This window comes from Thamnophis sirtalis, unplaced genomic scaffold (assembly GCF_051295495.1).
Source record: "Thamnophis sirtalis isolate CommonGarterSnake01/CBP01778 unplaced genomic scaffold, rThaSir2_p1.2 scaffold_7, whole genome shotgun sequence".
Classification (NCBI taxonomy): Eukaryota; Metazoa; Chordata; class Lepidosauria; order Squamata; family Natricidae; genus Thamnophis; species Thamnophis sirtalis.
In genome coordinates this window covers 46,802,596-46,818,276 of record NW_028261387.1, presented here as the reverse complement: position 1 = coordinate 46,818,276, position 15,681 = coordinate 46,802,596, and the positions used below count along the sequence as shown (strand labels likewise).

Below are 15,681 nucleotides of genomic sequence, written 5' to 3'. Positions count from 1 at the left end.
TAAAATGACATCTGCATCAGCTCTTGATAATGTGGAGTTGTTGATGTCATGGTAGGCATAATCTATGTGCAGTATTTTATGACTGTGCCCAAGAATTTATTCGCACCTTTTTCTTTCACAGAAAAAAAAATCATTTTTTTATATTCTGATATGAAGGAGAAATGAATAAGTATCTGGTGTAATTTACTTATTTGACAAGCCTGCTTCCAAGGAAAGGGTTTCAAAATTATTATTGGAGTGTGTTCATTGTATAGTAGATCGTTGGAAGCTAAGCTACAATTTTGAATAATTCCTTCAGCTTGGCAGTTATATTTCAGCGTCATCCACCCATATGTACAATAGTCATTAGAAAAAATTGATCAATATGTAAGCTCCATCTTAAAATATGTGACAACAGGTAAATTTATTTTCTGAGCATAGGGGACTTTTGTTCTTATTTGTAAATTACCAAGGTATGAAAACTTTTAGATTGGGGCCAGGGGTTCTGCTGGATTAGACTCTGCAGACGATTCAAGCTGTTTCCCAAAATAATTGTCAAATATTTTGTTTGGAGTGTGTTAACATCTCATTAGAGATAAACTTGTTGCAGGTTTTTATTTCCTATCCCAGGAATGTAGTTACCTAAGGCTATGCAAATATGAAATTTAAACATAGCTTTGTCCAGAGGTGGGTTTCACATAATTTTACTACTGGTTCACCGTACACTGAAAATGTGAGCTCGCTTCGCTCACTCCCGCACCTTCGACACATGTGCATGGCCTTCCACGCATGCACTTTGCTCATACATGCATCTTGCACGCATGTGCGCAGCTTAGAAAACGTGGCTAAATAAGACGGTGTAGCACTGGCAGGTTGCCACTACCAGTTTGCCCGAACTAATCCGAACCGGCTGAATACCACCACTGGCTTTGTCACTAACATACAAATAATACATGGGACAGTATATTGTTCAGAATCAAGTCCAAGATTGGATTACAATTTTACAGATTTCTGTTTTAGAAGAAAATTTAGTCTGCTATTATATATTCATTAATACACCAAATCACTTAGGACTGGCATTTGCATTCATCCCACCTATTGGCAGCTCCTTAAATTTTGTGGCAGTTTATAGACTATTTTGTTCAGCTTTTCCATGTGCAGATTTAATAGGAAAAAAAAGTTGCTATGTTCTCAGTGCAAAACTCTTAAAACTCGGAAATTCTAAGAAACTGCATCAACCATATGGGAATAATAATCTTAAATGGATACCTGCTATATAGATTATCTGAGATAAAATGTTGGTTACTAGGGTACTTGGCTCTTATGCCATTGCACAGCCTTGAGATATGAGTTTCTGCAGTATCATTTTGCATTAATGCATAGAGCAGAGTTTCTCAATCTTGGCGACTTTAAGTCCTGTGGACTTCAACTCCCAGCTGGCTGGGGAACTCTGGGAGTTGAAGTCCACAGGACTTAAAGTCACCAAGGTTGAGAAACACTGGCATAAAGTGTGTTTTTATTGCCACAGCTTCATTTGCATCCTCTGAATCTGCACAATAAATGACAGACCAAAAATTTTATTTTAGTCATTGACCATTAAAAAAATGTTTGGCAAAACAAGCAAAGTTAACTCATAACATTAATGACTACCAGTAATGATTTGTGAGTGAAGTCCCAAAGGTGTTTTTTCAAAAGGCAACTGGACTTTTGTTGTTTTTCCTTAGATTTCCATAATTTTTCTCCATTATGTGTTAGCTTCGCTCCCAAATGTCTATGGAGATTCTCAGTCATCTAGGTCACGGTTGTCCCAAAGGTGTTTTTTCAAAAGTTCTTTCAAAAGCAAAACATCTTCAAGGAAAAACAAGCTCCAGTTTTTAGAGAGATTTATCCAAGATATCCAACAAACATTGCAAATAAAAATTATCAGGGTGCTTCTGAAATATAGATGAAAAAGAGGTAATTATCTGGCCGCAAATATCCCTGCAGAACTCACTGTACAAAAGAACACACCTGCCCAATGTATAATTATGAATAATTCCTAATCAACGAATGACAGTGGTGTTTTCAATGACTTTGGGATCACAATGTCTTATTTACTGAATTTTTTAAAAGTAAATACACAGAATTGATGCAAAATTAAAATCATTATTGAGATATTGGAGCTTTGAGATCAAAATTAAGAATGTGTATACGAATAGGCTCTTTTTTACTTTGAAAATTTTGAATATTTAACTTTGGTTGCCCCTATTATTTACACATTCCACTGCACTTAATACCAATATATTTGTTTATACTTTAATCTTTGTGTAAACCATTGTGATTTTGCATCCTTAAATATTCTGGACTCCAGCCAGAGTCACTTGGTTGAGTTGGGCAGAAATTGAAATGAATGAATATCGAGCATATTTAACTTACATAGGCTTGTTCCAAAGCAGACTTAATTATATGATATGGAGCAAAATATACTGCATGACCAGGATTTTTAGATAATGTTACAAAATTTGCTCTACTTCAATTATTATTTTTATCCTTTTAAGTTTTACCGGGGGGGGGGGGGGGGCGACAAATGACTAATTATAAAATGTAAATATACACAAATTTTCTTAGCAATGTCTGTTAAGTATATCTTTTGGGAGACTAGAGTTGAGTAGCAGAAGGTAGCAAGGAATGTGCCGCTGAATAGTCACACTCAATCACAGCCGCCGAAGTTAAAACAAGGATAACTTTACTTGCGTTAACAAAAATAAAGTAGGATAAACATTCTTCAAAACAAGTGATAAGTAGTCTTGAATTATATACACAGTCTATGATACAACATGTTGGTTTACAGATGCTCAACTCACAATTCACCACATAGACAGGTAACTAACATACAGAGTAGCCACCATCCAATATACAGTATTCAACTCCAATAACAAGCAAGGAGAACATACAGGAACAACCAGGAACAAACAGTAGTAGTTCCTAATCCCTCTTATGGCTGATTAAAGCAACAGCATCCAATCATATCTCACTTGAGCATTTAAAGTGACAGATACATTATTTCTATATATATATCCCAAGACTAGGATTACATCCCTAACATTGTGCGATGTTTTACAAAACTAGAGAATTAATTCTGGGTTTTTTGTACAAATTAGGAATCATTTTATTATATTCCAGCAAGCACATTTCTTTCCTGTTTGTGCTACAATAACCATCTCTTCCATTAAATCCTGCTGTATGAGCTAATTTTGACCTCCTGAACATGAGATACTTATTTATCACTCCACTTATTATCACTGTTTGCCTATGAGACAACAATTTATAGTTCAAGGAGATTAATGCTAGGAGGACTAGCAAGGAGAAAACAACCAGCTTTATTTGAATTTGTTAGTGAATTACAATAGAACAATTTTAAATGGTCCTATGAGGCAAGAAGAATGGCTATTAACATCCAAACTTGAAAGTCTATTTAAAAGCATGTCGAAAAAGATGATTATATAATGCCATAAACATAGTGTGGTTCAAAATTGCATGGAGCTGTGTTTTTTCTCTTTTTCTGAAAGTTACATGTTTCTCTGTCCTGCAATAGTATCCTTTAAAGATGAGTAGGAGGCGGGGAGCATATTTTTTGTGTTTTTTACTTTTGTGTTTTTTAGGACTGCTGGTGACATGATGCTGGTAGAATGATGTCATGAAAGAAGAGGAGGAGGATGAAATGTTTAGATTTCCAGGCAGATTAAGTAAAAGAACAAAATCTATGCTGTCAGGTTTCTCTTGGGTTGGGGGTGAAGGGTCTTAAGGTAGTAGAAAATAATGTGGACAATAATAGGCGGCCTGATATTTTGGTAACAAATGTTCTGTTAACATGTCTAATAATACTTGACACAAATGCAATTTTATAGCTGTTTTTTAGAGACAGTTCACTTTACATTTTAAATGTCCTGAAAGTTTTTTTTTAAGTAGACTAAAAAAGAAAGCTGGTATAATTTTCAAAAATGCTCTTTTGCTTATTTTCCTATTTGCTTATTTTTCAGGATTCATTTACAGTACTTTGCTAAGAAATGGTAGAAATAGAGACTGTTCATAGTAAACTAGGTTGCAGAGAGAAAAGATTTCTTTTAATTGTTCACTTGTAACTCGTGGGTGATTTTGCAATGCTTCAATGAGACTATGAGTCAATTACTTGCTTTTTCTTTGTGGGGCTGTTTTCCTTTCCCAACCTGTGCTGATTTGGTGCAAGACACTGATTTCTTATGATTTTTCAGCCATATATCATCAAGTGATGGGATTCAGCCAGTTCGCAGCACTTCAAGAGAACTGATTGTTAACTTTCTCAGCAGTTTGGTGAACTGGTTGTTGGAAGAAATCATTAGGGCAGAGAACCGGGTGTTAAATTATTTGAATCCCACCACTGCATATCATTGTACCTCATTTTAATTAGCCTTCAAATGAAAGGGCAGCTCTTGAAAATAATTTAAGTGGCTTCTTTAAGTAAAAGATGAAAAACATTCCTATATACTTCCAATCTTTATGCTATAATATAGATACTGTATAAATATGTGATTAGTTGGAAGAGGGCTGAAAATAGCTTGGAAAGGTCAATAGCATGGAAAGCCAGCAGGGGGTCAAAGGGTTCAGTGACATACAGTATTTTTCGGAATATAAAATGTACCAGAGTATAAGACGCACCAAGGTTTTAAAGAAGCAAATTAAAAAAAAGTAGGTAGGTAGATAGAGGGATAGAGAGGGAGAGAAAGAGAGAGAAATAAAGTAGGTAGGTAGGGAGAGAGAGAGTAGGTAGGTAGGTAGGTAGAGAGAAAGTGTGTGTAAGTAGATAGGTAGAGAGAGAAATAGAAAGACACAGAAAGAGAAATACAATAGATAGGGAGGAAGATAGGTAGGAAACAGAGGGACGGGGGGGGAATACAGTAGGGAGGGAGGGAGAAAGAGATAATAGATAGGTAGGTAGATGTTTCCAAGTGTATTTATCCATGTGCTGGAGAAGGAAATTGCTGACAATCTGCAGCACCTAAGACTTTGTTTCTGCTGGCACAGCACTTGATCAATGTAATTCTCATCAATCAGTTAAAGAGCTTTCCAAAAGGAAAAGGAAAAGGTTTTGCACGCTGCAAACCTCCCCAAAACGGCCCATTTTTCACGAATGAATAGCTTTGGGGAGGCTTGCAGAGTGCTCCTGGGGGGCGACGGAGGGAAAAAACAAGCAAAAAATGGCCCGCTTTTTGTCAAAAAAAGTGCATTCCTTATGGAAGCTTATAGAGTGCTGCTGGGGGGCAAAAACGGTCCAGTTTTTTTGCTCATTTCTGCCCTCTCCAGCCCCCCCAGGAGCTCTTATGAAAGCCTCCATAAGGTTATGCATGGCCATTTTGGTGAAGGGGAGGGGCTTCGGGAAGCAAAAAAATGCTGTATTTGATGTATAAGACACACCCAGATTTTCAGCCTCTTTTTTGAGGACAAAAGGTGCGTCTTATACTCCGAAAAATACAGTAGTACAAAAACTGTTAACCGCATTACAGCTTTCTTGGGTATAATTTCTTATTCACTATACTAATTTTATTTTGTCTTTCACAATCAAATCCTACTAAGGAGATTTATTTTAAAAATATCAAAAATCTTAGATAGCAAAAGGAAATAATCTTTTTGTAAAGACAAAAAGAGGATTGGGGATTTATTTCCTAATGGCTGTTGGTAATAGCGCAGTCCTGTTGGAGGGGAAAGGAGAGAAGAATCTAATTGGAGAAGATTTGGTGAGGGGGCACAGAATATTTCATAATATTGCAGATTGGTTGGTTAAAAAAACTCATGCCTAACCGGAAAGTAAAGAACACGGCACTGCACTAACCACAAAATCTCATTTAAGGTTGTAGGTTATAGCTATTGTACTTTGCAACCCTCTGAAAATGAATATTTTATTTTAACCTGCAGTGGCCATACAGTACATGACATAAACATTTGACTAGATGTCTTAATTGCATTTAGTATAAAGATACTAATCCTAAATCCACCTGGAAGCTGAATGTCAAATGTGCAGCTCAAACATTGTAGATGATAACCCACCCTGGCTACAGTAGTATTAGTGGCACATGCAGTGTGTACAAAATTACGGCATCAACTTGCTTCTGATCTTAAATGATTTTGGGAATAACATGGTGAAGTATATAGCATATAGTAAGTATATAGTAAGTACATGGTGAAGTATATAGCAAGTGGCAGGAGCATGTAGGACCTACATGAAACTTTGGTGATTTTAAATTTTGTTAGATATAAAACATTTGATATAGATATGTTATGATATCTATAACATAATCCAAATAAAAGTACATAGAACCTCATAATGATTCATAATGTTCTGTAGAAGAGGGCATTTTCAAGATCACTCCAATCTCTTTGCCACAAGACTTTGTTTGGACTCAAGAAATAAACAGTCAGACTTACTTAGCTCTTGGAAGGATGATCACAAGGAAATCCTAGACAGGAGTACAGATCACAAAAGACACTGCAATTGTGATACAAGATCCATCCCTTATTCATTGTAATATTGTACATGCAAAAAGCAACTTTATGTGATACCCTCACCACATTTGTTTTGTCGTTTTGACAAATTCATCAAATTCTGCAGGTGATCCTGTCCCAAGGCTGTATAACATTAAAAAAAATTGGGGGGCGGGATCACGGAAGAAGGCAGTATCAAACCACCCCTGTGCTCTTACTGTGATTAAGAAAAATAGTATGGACATGTACCTAAAGTTACAAGGAATTGAACTGAAGCTTACCCCAAGCGTGTGTGTATGTGTGTATATATGCACACTTTGTGTGTGTGTGTCTCCACCTGCTTCCCATCTGTAATTAGCTCTGTCATTTTTACTTCAGGCATGTTAAATGATGGAGGCTTAGCTCCTGTTCCTTCCTGAATAAGGCAAACATCTCTTCAATGGTAGTTTTTACACTCTGCTAATGTTAAGCAGAGGCTAACGAAAGCTAAGTGGGTAATATATTTTAAGTTCCAGAGATCACAATATCTGTCTCTTCTTTTATAACTACACTTGGAACTCATATTTTTAGGTTAGTTCGCAACACACACACACACACACAGAGCATTAGTGTCAGTACATTTACATTACTGCATTTTTGTTTTATGCTGCCTGTCCTTGGAATTTTCAGGACACATAGCCATTCCCCAATGCCTTCATAATAATCCTGGAAGCTGAATTGTCCTAAAATCATCAATGAGCTTTAGGGCTAGATTTAATTTTACCTTGAATTTCCACAATCCAGCATTTCACCAGCATTGTGCTGGCTCCCACTTTAGCCTATGATAATGATCCTGCAGTTGGAAAGAATCTTTGTTGCTTTGGAAATTACCTTAAAATAGTTTAGTGCAATAGAAATGTCTTGCTTTTTTGTTGGGAAATGAGATGAACAAATGTTTGCATTTCTTGGCTTCCCTTGCTAGCTGAAAAGAAAGATAATGGAGCAAAAATATTTAAAATAATGTCCATTAAGAACACACAATCATATTCTCTGTTGAAATATAGGAGAACAGAGGGGAAAGTACATGGACCCCTCTCTGCTGTGGCTTTGTCTTTTGAGTAGAGAGGCCACAAACTGGCAATAGGCCTAGGTCTTTTATCAAAGCAGCTAAAAATAGGGAGGGTGAGGGGCAGGCACCGTTTAGAAGAAGTAACCAATGACAAAGGGTTGATCTCTTTCTTTGCTGCCTTCCCTTCTGCATTTCTTCTCATCCAGCATATGAAACATTAATATCTGTCAACCGTCCAAGGTAAATCAGATCAAGAAATAGGCACCAAAGGGATTCTAGGAACGCTATTTTATTATTTCAGAATATATTAACAGAATCTGTATTATCTTTTTAAAGGACAACACAAAGCTATCCTGATTCTCTTTCTCATGTTTTCTCTTACAGTTTGTCAGGGCTGAGTCATTTCACCTCTTCCCCATTCCTTCTCAAGGCCAGAGTAAAATTTCTCAGCAAAATCTGTTTGGGTATTTTAATGGGTAAAAAAAAAAAGATTTATGGGAGAGAGAAGTGTAGAGGGATAAGCAAAGGGGGGAGGATAATCCTATTTCCAGTTGTTTTTCTGCAGATTGCATTGTCTTCTTCCATGTTGCTGCTCTGTTTAGTGACTTCTTAGTTGTGGATAGTTATATTCCAGCCTGCATGGACTATGACAATGTGTGATGAGTATTCTAGACTACAGACATCTGTATCAGGCATGAAATCTTACCTTCGCTCCCAGTTCAGAACCGGGAGCGCTCGTGTACAGCGCTTCTGCACATGCGCAGAACCTTGTATGCATGCATAGTGTCCGTGATGATGTCTGGACAGGTGGGCGGAGCCTCCCACTGCCGCCACTACTAGTTCACGCGAACTGGCAGAATACCACCTCTGATCTGTACTTCACCTATATATACAACTCAGCCCATAAGTGTATATTGATGGAGAAGAAGGGGGGTGGTGAAAATTTGAGTCTAATCCCTACTTCCAGCTCCTTCAAGGCTGCCTTCCTTGAGTGAAATTTGACCATCTGATGAACTAAAAAAGAAGAAGGCTTGCTGCAGAATTGAGACTGGGCATTTAACCATCATGGACTCTTAGGTGTGAGTTCTCTGCAGTTCTCCCCCTTTGTCTGAAAAAAGGTGCTTCCAGAGATGAGAACAGCCATATTCCTACCACTGTTTCATTCAGGAAAGCTCTGAAGACCTGGCTTTTTAAATGGCCTTTGGGATGATGTGGTGAAGTAGCCCTTAGTATAATGTGGAAAATTAAGATACTATCATGCTTAATATGATTTGGGGTTTTCTTCTGTTGTTTAATATATCGGTGACCAAATTACCATGAGGAAGATTGTAAGCCATTCAGTTTACTGCTTCACCATTGCTCTTTCCTGCTCTTCCTAGGTGTCAGATATTAAGTTCTGTAAATTCATAAGTCATAGTTCTTTTTAAGAAGTTTCTTTGCTCTTTATAATATAGATTATATTGCTGTTTAGGAAAAGTAGTTCTTCCTTTGTATGTAAAGGCAGCCATTCAGAATGCCATGCCTCACCTGTTGTAACTTTTTGCTGAGATTAAAAAACAAAACTGGATAAGAAAGGCAATGGAAAAGCTCCACTCCCCCACGCCTCCATTGAGTTTGACACCCTTTTGGTAGATTAGCAACATAATGAAACAAGTCTGTGGAGAATGTCAATCATCCATGTCGTGGTTATCCCAAAGGTGCTTTTCAAAAAGCAGCTGGACTTTCATGAACTGAAGAAGCTTCTTGGATGAGAAGCAAAACATTTTCAAGCCAAAAAAAAAGAAAGAAAATTCAGGTGCCTTTTGGGATAAAGAAACAAGCTGCAGATTAGTTAAGACCTAGAATTTGAATTTCTTGAAGATGAATTGTAGGTCAAACTCTGTCAATATCCTTAAGCAGAAGCTGCCTTTTTCCATCAGCATCTGTGGTATAATAGACAATGTTGCTGAACACATTTAGAGAGAATTAATTGGAAAATACTTGAACCAGGAAAATGAGATTCAAATTCTGACTTGACTATCAAGGTCAGTGATGATGTTGGCACATTATTATTAGGTGATGTTCTGTCCATAAGCAAGTTTGAGCAACTTTTAACTGGAAAAACATATTAAATCCAATGAGGAAAGTTTTCTGGCTTTATAAAGCAGAAAAAAATGTGTCTCCTGCTTTAGAGGGTTTTGTGATAATAATATAAGCAAGTAAAGAAGGGAAAACCATATCTCTGTGGCATGGACTACTTGGGAAAAAGTTGATGTAGAGAGGTTGGAAGAATAATAGATGTGTTAATTCCTTTAAAGCAGGGGTGTTTAGATCTGGCCCGCAGGCCCATCCTGGAAACAGCAAAGGGCCACATGTCAAACTGGTCACGCTTCCCAGCCATGCCCTCCTCTCCCCCCCCCCAGGTCAAACAACCCTGATGCGGCCCTCAATGAAATCAGGTTTGACACCCCTGCTTTAAAGGCTTACTATACACATACTCAGGGTTTTAGGAAAGGGGGCAAAACATTTCATGCTGAAAGTTGATGTTTTTGCTCGTGACATTCGCTCGTGAGGAGAGGGCCTTGGGCTTCAATAATTGTGACCTACCTCTGCTCAAAATGAAGCTGCAGATAGCTGAAGGATCCTATTATCTCTTCTGCAGAGGACTTGGTAGCTCAGCAGACTGAGGAGGTGTTCCAGAGTTATGCTTTCCATCGATACCAACAGGAGCAGGAGCAAACTGAGGGGGATGTGCCAGTTGATCCAGAAATTGCCGCAATTCAGCAGGAGCCAAACAGGTAAGTACCACAGGCTCTTAAATGCTTACTTAGTCTCCCTCCATGTTCCAATTTAACCAGTTCATTTGTTCACTGTGCAGCATCAACAGTCAGGTGGGTCGACGCTTAGCTATCATTGCTGATGACATCAATGCACGGTATGACAAGGAGTTTTCTGAGATGTTGAAGCCTTTACAGCTTTCCAAGGACAATGCATATGAGTACTTCACCAGAATAGCCTCCAGGTAAGTGAGACCAGGGCCATCTACTAGAGTTTGATGCTTATAGTTGTTTTTTTAAGTTGTGGTTGATGTTAACCTCTATACTGCTCGTACGTGACAAGGATCCCTGCCAGATTGGAAAAAGAGGGTCTTCAATCACACACAGCAGTGGGCACCAGTCAGGGCTGGTTGCTGGGGTACAGCAGCAAGAGTAGACTATTGACCTGCCTATAAGCTTGCCAGATGTGTTATCTTAGTATGGGAAAGAGGATGCTAGACTAAAAAAATGGGCTTTGATCTGATTCAGAAGAATTCCTCTTCAGGTTCTTAGGCCAGTGTTCAACAATCCGTGGCTCTGTAGCCGCATGTGGCTCTTTCATCCCTCTGCTGCAGTTCCCTGTCGCTCAAAATATGTATCAATATGTGCGACACCCGCCAGCACGCAATTTATTGACCCTCCAGTAGGCCAATCATGGATAAATCCAAGAAAAGAAACGTTTCAGAAGAAAATAGAACCTTTAATTCAAAAACATATGCTAGTTTTGTGGGCGCTCAGGAAATAGTCATGCATGGGAAGGGCTTTATGGTTCCCAGTGTTTCCTTTCTATGGGAAAATGGTCCAAATGGCTCTTTGGGTGTTTAAAGTTCCCAACCCCTGTCTTAAGCCATCAGAAATAACATGAAGGCAGTGAAAACTGCTATGGACCTGGAGATTACAATGGCAGTGATACCTAAACAAGAGACCATATGGAACTCCAAGGTGGTGTATGGTGCTCCGCTTAGGAAAAATTTAGCCACAGTTTCCCCTTCTGCTTCTTTCTTTCCTTTCCCTTTGATTTTTATTAAAGAAAGGAAATGACAAAGTGTAAAGTCACCAACAGAGAGAAAACAGTGACAATGTTTATACTTGCATCTTTACATTCACAAACATTGTTTTCCTGTTCCATGTAAAGAATATTTAACTCTCTCTCTCTCTCTCCTGTCCTCTTTTCTTGCTGTCCCCTCCTTGGGATGCCAAGTTGCACGATTTTGCTGCCTTGAGGTAAAACAGCACCTACTCTTTCCTCTTTTTCAGTTGCTATGTATGGGGACATACTCCATGCGATTCCTGCTGTGTTTTCAGCCGCATTGAAATTCTAATGTTAATAAAGCGTATTTTTAAAATTGGATATCAGAATCATCCCATCAGATAGCTAAATATTATTTCTAAGCAACCATACACCCAGTTAAAAATGAAAGATCTATAGCTACATGCAAGCACAGATTTTTAAAAAAGGATACTTCCCAACCTCATGGTGGCAGAATAAGCCTTTATGGATGTTGTAGCAGAAAGAAAGGGCAGCTGCTTTCCCTCCAGAGAGGGGTAGCCAGGTCAGAGCTGATCCTACTGATTTAAGTATTTATGGAGATTCTCAGTCATCTGGGTCATGGTTGTCCCAAAGATGCTTTTTCAAAAGGCAACTGGACTTTGTTTTTTTCTGTGAACAGGCAAAACATCAAAAGGGGTGGGGGAGAAGCAGCCCATGAACAGAAAGGCAAAGCAGCCCATGAACAGAAAGGCAAAGGAAAGATGTAATCACACATATTTCATATTTTTCCAACATTTTTTGCGGGGTGCTGAGCAGAGGTGGTATTCAACAGGTTCTGACCAGTTCTGGAGAACCATTAGCAGAAATTTTGAGTAGTTCGGAGAACCAGTAAATACAACCTCTGACTGGCCCTGCCCCCATTTATTCTCTGCCTCCCAAGTCCCAGCTGATCCGAGGGGGGAGGGGGATTTTGTAGTAATCTTCCCCTGCCACGCCCACCAAGCCACACCCACAGAACCAGTAGTAAAATAAATTGAATCCCACCACTGGGATGAGCTTTTCCAAAAAATTAATTTGTCATTTCTTTTCCCCCTTAGAAACTGGTATGAACTTGCACTGCTTACATTCAGTGATTTGTTGCCAAATTTTGGTGTTGGGATTTTCTAGTTTTTCAGGATTGACAAACGAGGGGATTGTGGGTGGCAAGTTGTCCAGTCTGAAATAGAACCCATCTTTGTGTTTAACTTCCAGTTTTCAAAACCATTTCAAAAAGCCTAGAGATTGAAACATGTGGCATCTCAGCCTTTCTCCTAGATTTACTGTAAGAGCAAGTCATAGGAAACGGGGATAGGAGTATGAATGTTCATTGCCTTGAGTTTTATATGTAAAAAAGCTGGAATCAAAATCTAATCATCATGATAATGATTATTATTGGACTGGGAAGCCCATCAGATTCAGAGGAAGGAAGGTACTTTACAGAGTGTTTCTCAACTTTACGATGAGTGGACTTGGCTGGCTGGGGAATCCTGGGAGTTGAAGTACACTCATCATAAAGTTGCTAAGGTTAAGAAACAGTGCTTTAGAAAGCGCACTGGTTCACATATAACACCTGTCAGTAGTTCCTGAAACTGCAGAAGTATTTTCCCAGGATCCAGCTGCAGTTCTTCTTCCCTTTAGACCCATTAGCATGAACGAGATGTTAGTTGCTGTGATCAAGACATCTGTGTAATGCCTTTCCTTAAGCAGCAAAGAACCTGCTCTAGAAAATCTCTAACTGCAACTGACCCTTCTCTTCCCCAGTTTGTTTGAAAGTGGCATCAATTGGGGGCGTGTGATAGCCTTGCTGGGCTTCGGCTACAGGATGGCAATCCATGTATACCAACATGGCATCACTGGCTTCCTGAGAAGAATTGCACATTACATGGCTGAATTTGTGCTACACAATCGCATTGCACAATGGATTGCTCAGCAAGGAGGATGGGTAAGTGAACCAAAGAAACAGGAAATAATATAAATTACATAAGCTTCTAGTTTGTATAAAGTCTACTTTTCCATTTAGGCAACTAAAATCTATTCTGATCGGCAAGAACTACCGTATTTCTCAGAGTATAAGACACACCGGAATATAAGATGCAGCTTAGTTTTGGGGGAGGAATATAGGGGGGGGGGAATTCTGCCTACCTGATATACATCTGGCTAGCATCCTTAGTCTGGTCAGCTTCAGCACATAGGTTTGCTGATTTTGAACGTGCATGCTCTTTTTATCCCCTGGTTGGGGATTTAAACAGTTTCTAAAGCACAGCTGATCATCAGAGAGAGAAGCAATGAGAAAAGCAGGGGAAGCCCGAAAGATCACTTCATTCATTAGGGCTGAAAAACAGCTTCTAAAGCACAGCTGATTGTAGGAGGGAGCAGCAATGAGAAAAGCAGGCAAAACATGGAAGATCGCTTCACTCGTTAGGGCTGAAAAAAAGCTTCGAAAAAGTTACATTCAGAGTATAAGACGCATCCAAATTTTCAGTCTCTTTTTTGGGAGGGTCTTATATTCTGAAAATTACGGTATTTAGGGCTTCTAGACGCATTGTGGAAGCCTAGCATCCTATTTGGTTCCTTCAATTGCATAGCTGCTCTTGGCAGGGATTTGAGTCAGAGGCCTTTGGAATCTATGAAGCTATCTTTTCAGCTGGGTCAAATAATTGGCCTTTCTAGCTTTGCATTGTTTAATGGAGGCTATCCAAGAGTGATTGATTGGCAATTGATGGGTCAATTGCTTTGCTATAATTTATATGCCACTCAGTTTACAAATGCTCCAAATGGTTTCCTAAATCTATCTGGGGATACTGAAGCTAATATTTTCCGATTCTAAAGCACCCATTCTGCCTCTGAACCATGCTGCAAAACAGCTAAGCAAACAGTAAAATAATACATGGACATTGATGAATAATTGTGAAGAAAGGCACAGGGGAGGGTCGTCTTCCTTCTAAAAATCAAGTGTATACTTTTCACTTCTTTAGTTATTAGTGTCCCTTTCTGGAGCTACCCTGGAATAGGCCGAGAAAAGCTCTTAAAACAGCCTGCCCCAACTTAATGCTTCCTCTTTTGGGGGCTGTAATTCCCAGTGAGCAGGCTGATAGCAGCGCAGGGAGTTTAAAACCAACGCTAGAAGCTAGGCTAGGCTAATACAGAATTGGATCTATAACAGTACTGTTCTCTCTCTAGGTGGCAGCACTGGACTTGAGTAATGTTTATTGGAAATACATGTTGATGGTAGCAACCGTGATTTTGCTGGGCCAATTTGTTCTACGGCGCTTCTTCAATGGCTGACAGGAAAGGAAAATGCTGCTGGTCTATTGCATAAGAAAGAAAGATCCATGAAACAACAAGAGAGGACATGATGCATGTTACCAGCTTCTATTCCACCAGGACATCTGTTTATTTATCCTCTGCGTGGTGATTCCAAAGCAAAAGAACCTGTAGTTTAGTTAAAAGAAGAGTGGAACCAAGCCTGAGGCAGGATTCATTCCATCAAGCAGCAATTGACCAGCAGTTCTTCATGGGAAACTCCAAATTAGATGCACTTTCCTCTGCAAGATCTTTTTAAGAAGAACATTCTCAGGATTAATTGAATTCTCAATCAGCTAAACCTCATCACCATAGAAAGAGTAAAACCACAAGAGGAATGATCCTTGATCTCTGCAAACCAATTTTGAGCAGTTCTGCTTCTACGAGCTGGACAAGGGCTGAAATAATTGAGTAATTATAGAGCTCTCTGAATTTAACTGAGAATCATATGCAAGGTTAGATAGGCTAGATATGAATATATCTAGATTTTCCAGAGGAGAAGAGAGAGAAAAGTGATAGTAGCTACATTATTTTATAGGCACTTTTTCCATGCACTTGATAATTGCTGTCTTAAGTTGGTTGTACTATGGGCAGAGTAGCTCCTCTTGCTTTGAAACAATATTGTAATGACTCTTCTGAGGTGAAGAGAGTCAGCTGCTTGTAAAGATTAAGAAATGAGGCTTGCTTCTTTTCAAAGGATGGTGCTCTATTTCTCTTTTGATTGTGGTTCACCTCAAAGGTGGATGTGTGTTTGGGATTGGGTGACAAAGAAATGGGAACATTTCTTCAGGTTCCATTTTTCTTTTTCTTTTTTATTTTTTGACAATCGTTAAATCTGTCTTACCCAAAGGATGTACAAAATGTGGCTTCCTGCTGTCACAGGAGTTGGAATATGCTTTCCCTAATGAAAAATTGGCAAAATCCACCAAGTTGAGCAAATTTAAGGCCATTTCCTTTTAAATTAGTGAGGCTTGCTTCTAAGTAAATATGCCTACAATCAGGCTGCAATTTTGTATTTATTTCAGTGAGAG

At 38.9% G+C, this 15,681-nt stretch overlaps 1 protein-coding gene across 2 annotated transcripts in view; it reads left to right on the top strand.

Annotated features, from left to right (window-relative positions):
• Positions 1-14,868, top strand: part of BAK1 (BCL2 antagonist/killer 1) — a 28,380-nt gene extending 13,512 nt beyond the window's left edge. For both annotated transcript variants that reach the window (XM_014056565.2, XM_014056564.2), the window contains exons 3-6: positions 10,164-10,299; positions 10,380-10,523; positions 13,109-13,289; positions 14,528-14,868. In XM_014056565.2, the coding sequence (XP_013912040.1) occupies positions 10,164-10,299; positions 10,380-10,523; positions 13,109-13,289; positions 14,528-14,632 (566 nt within the window). In that variant the 3' untranslated portion in view covers positions 14,633-14,868. The remainder of the gene's footprint in view (positions 1-10,163; positions 10,300-10,379; positions 10,524-13,108; positions 13,290-14,527) is intronic.
• Positions 14,869-15,681: the final 813 nt, after the last annotated feature.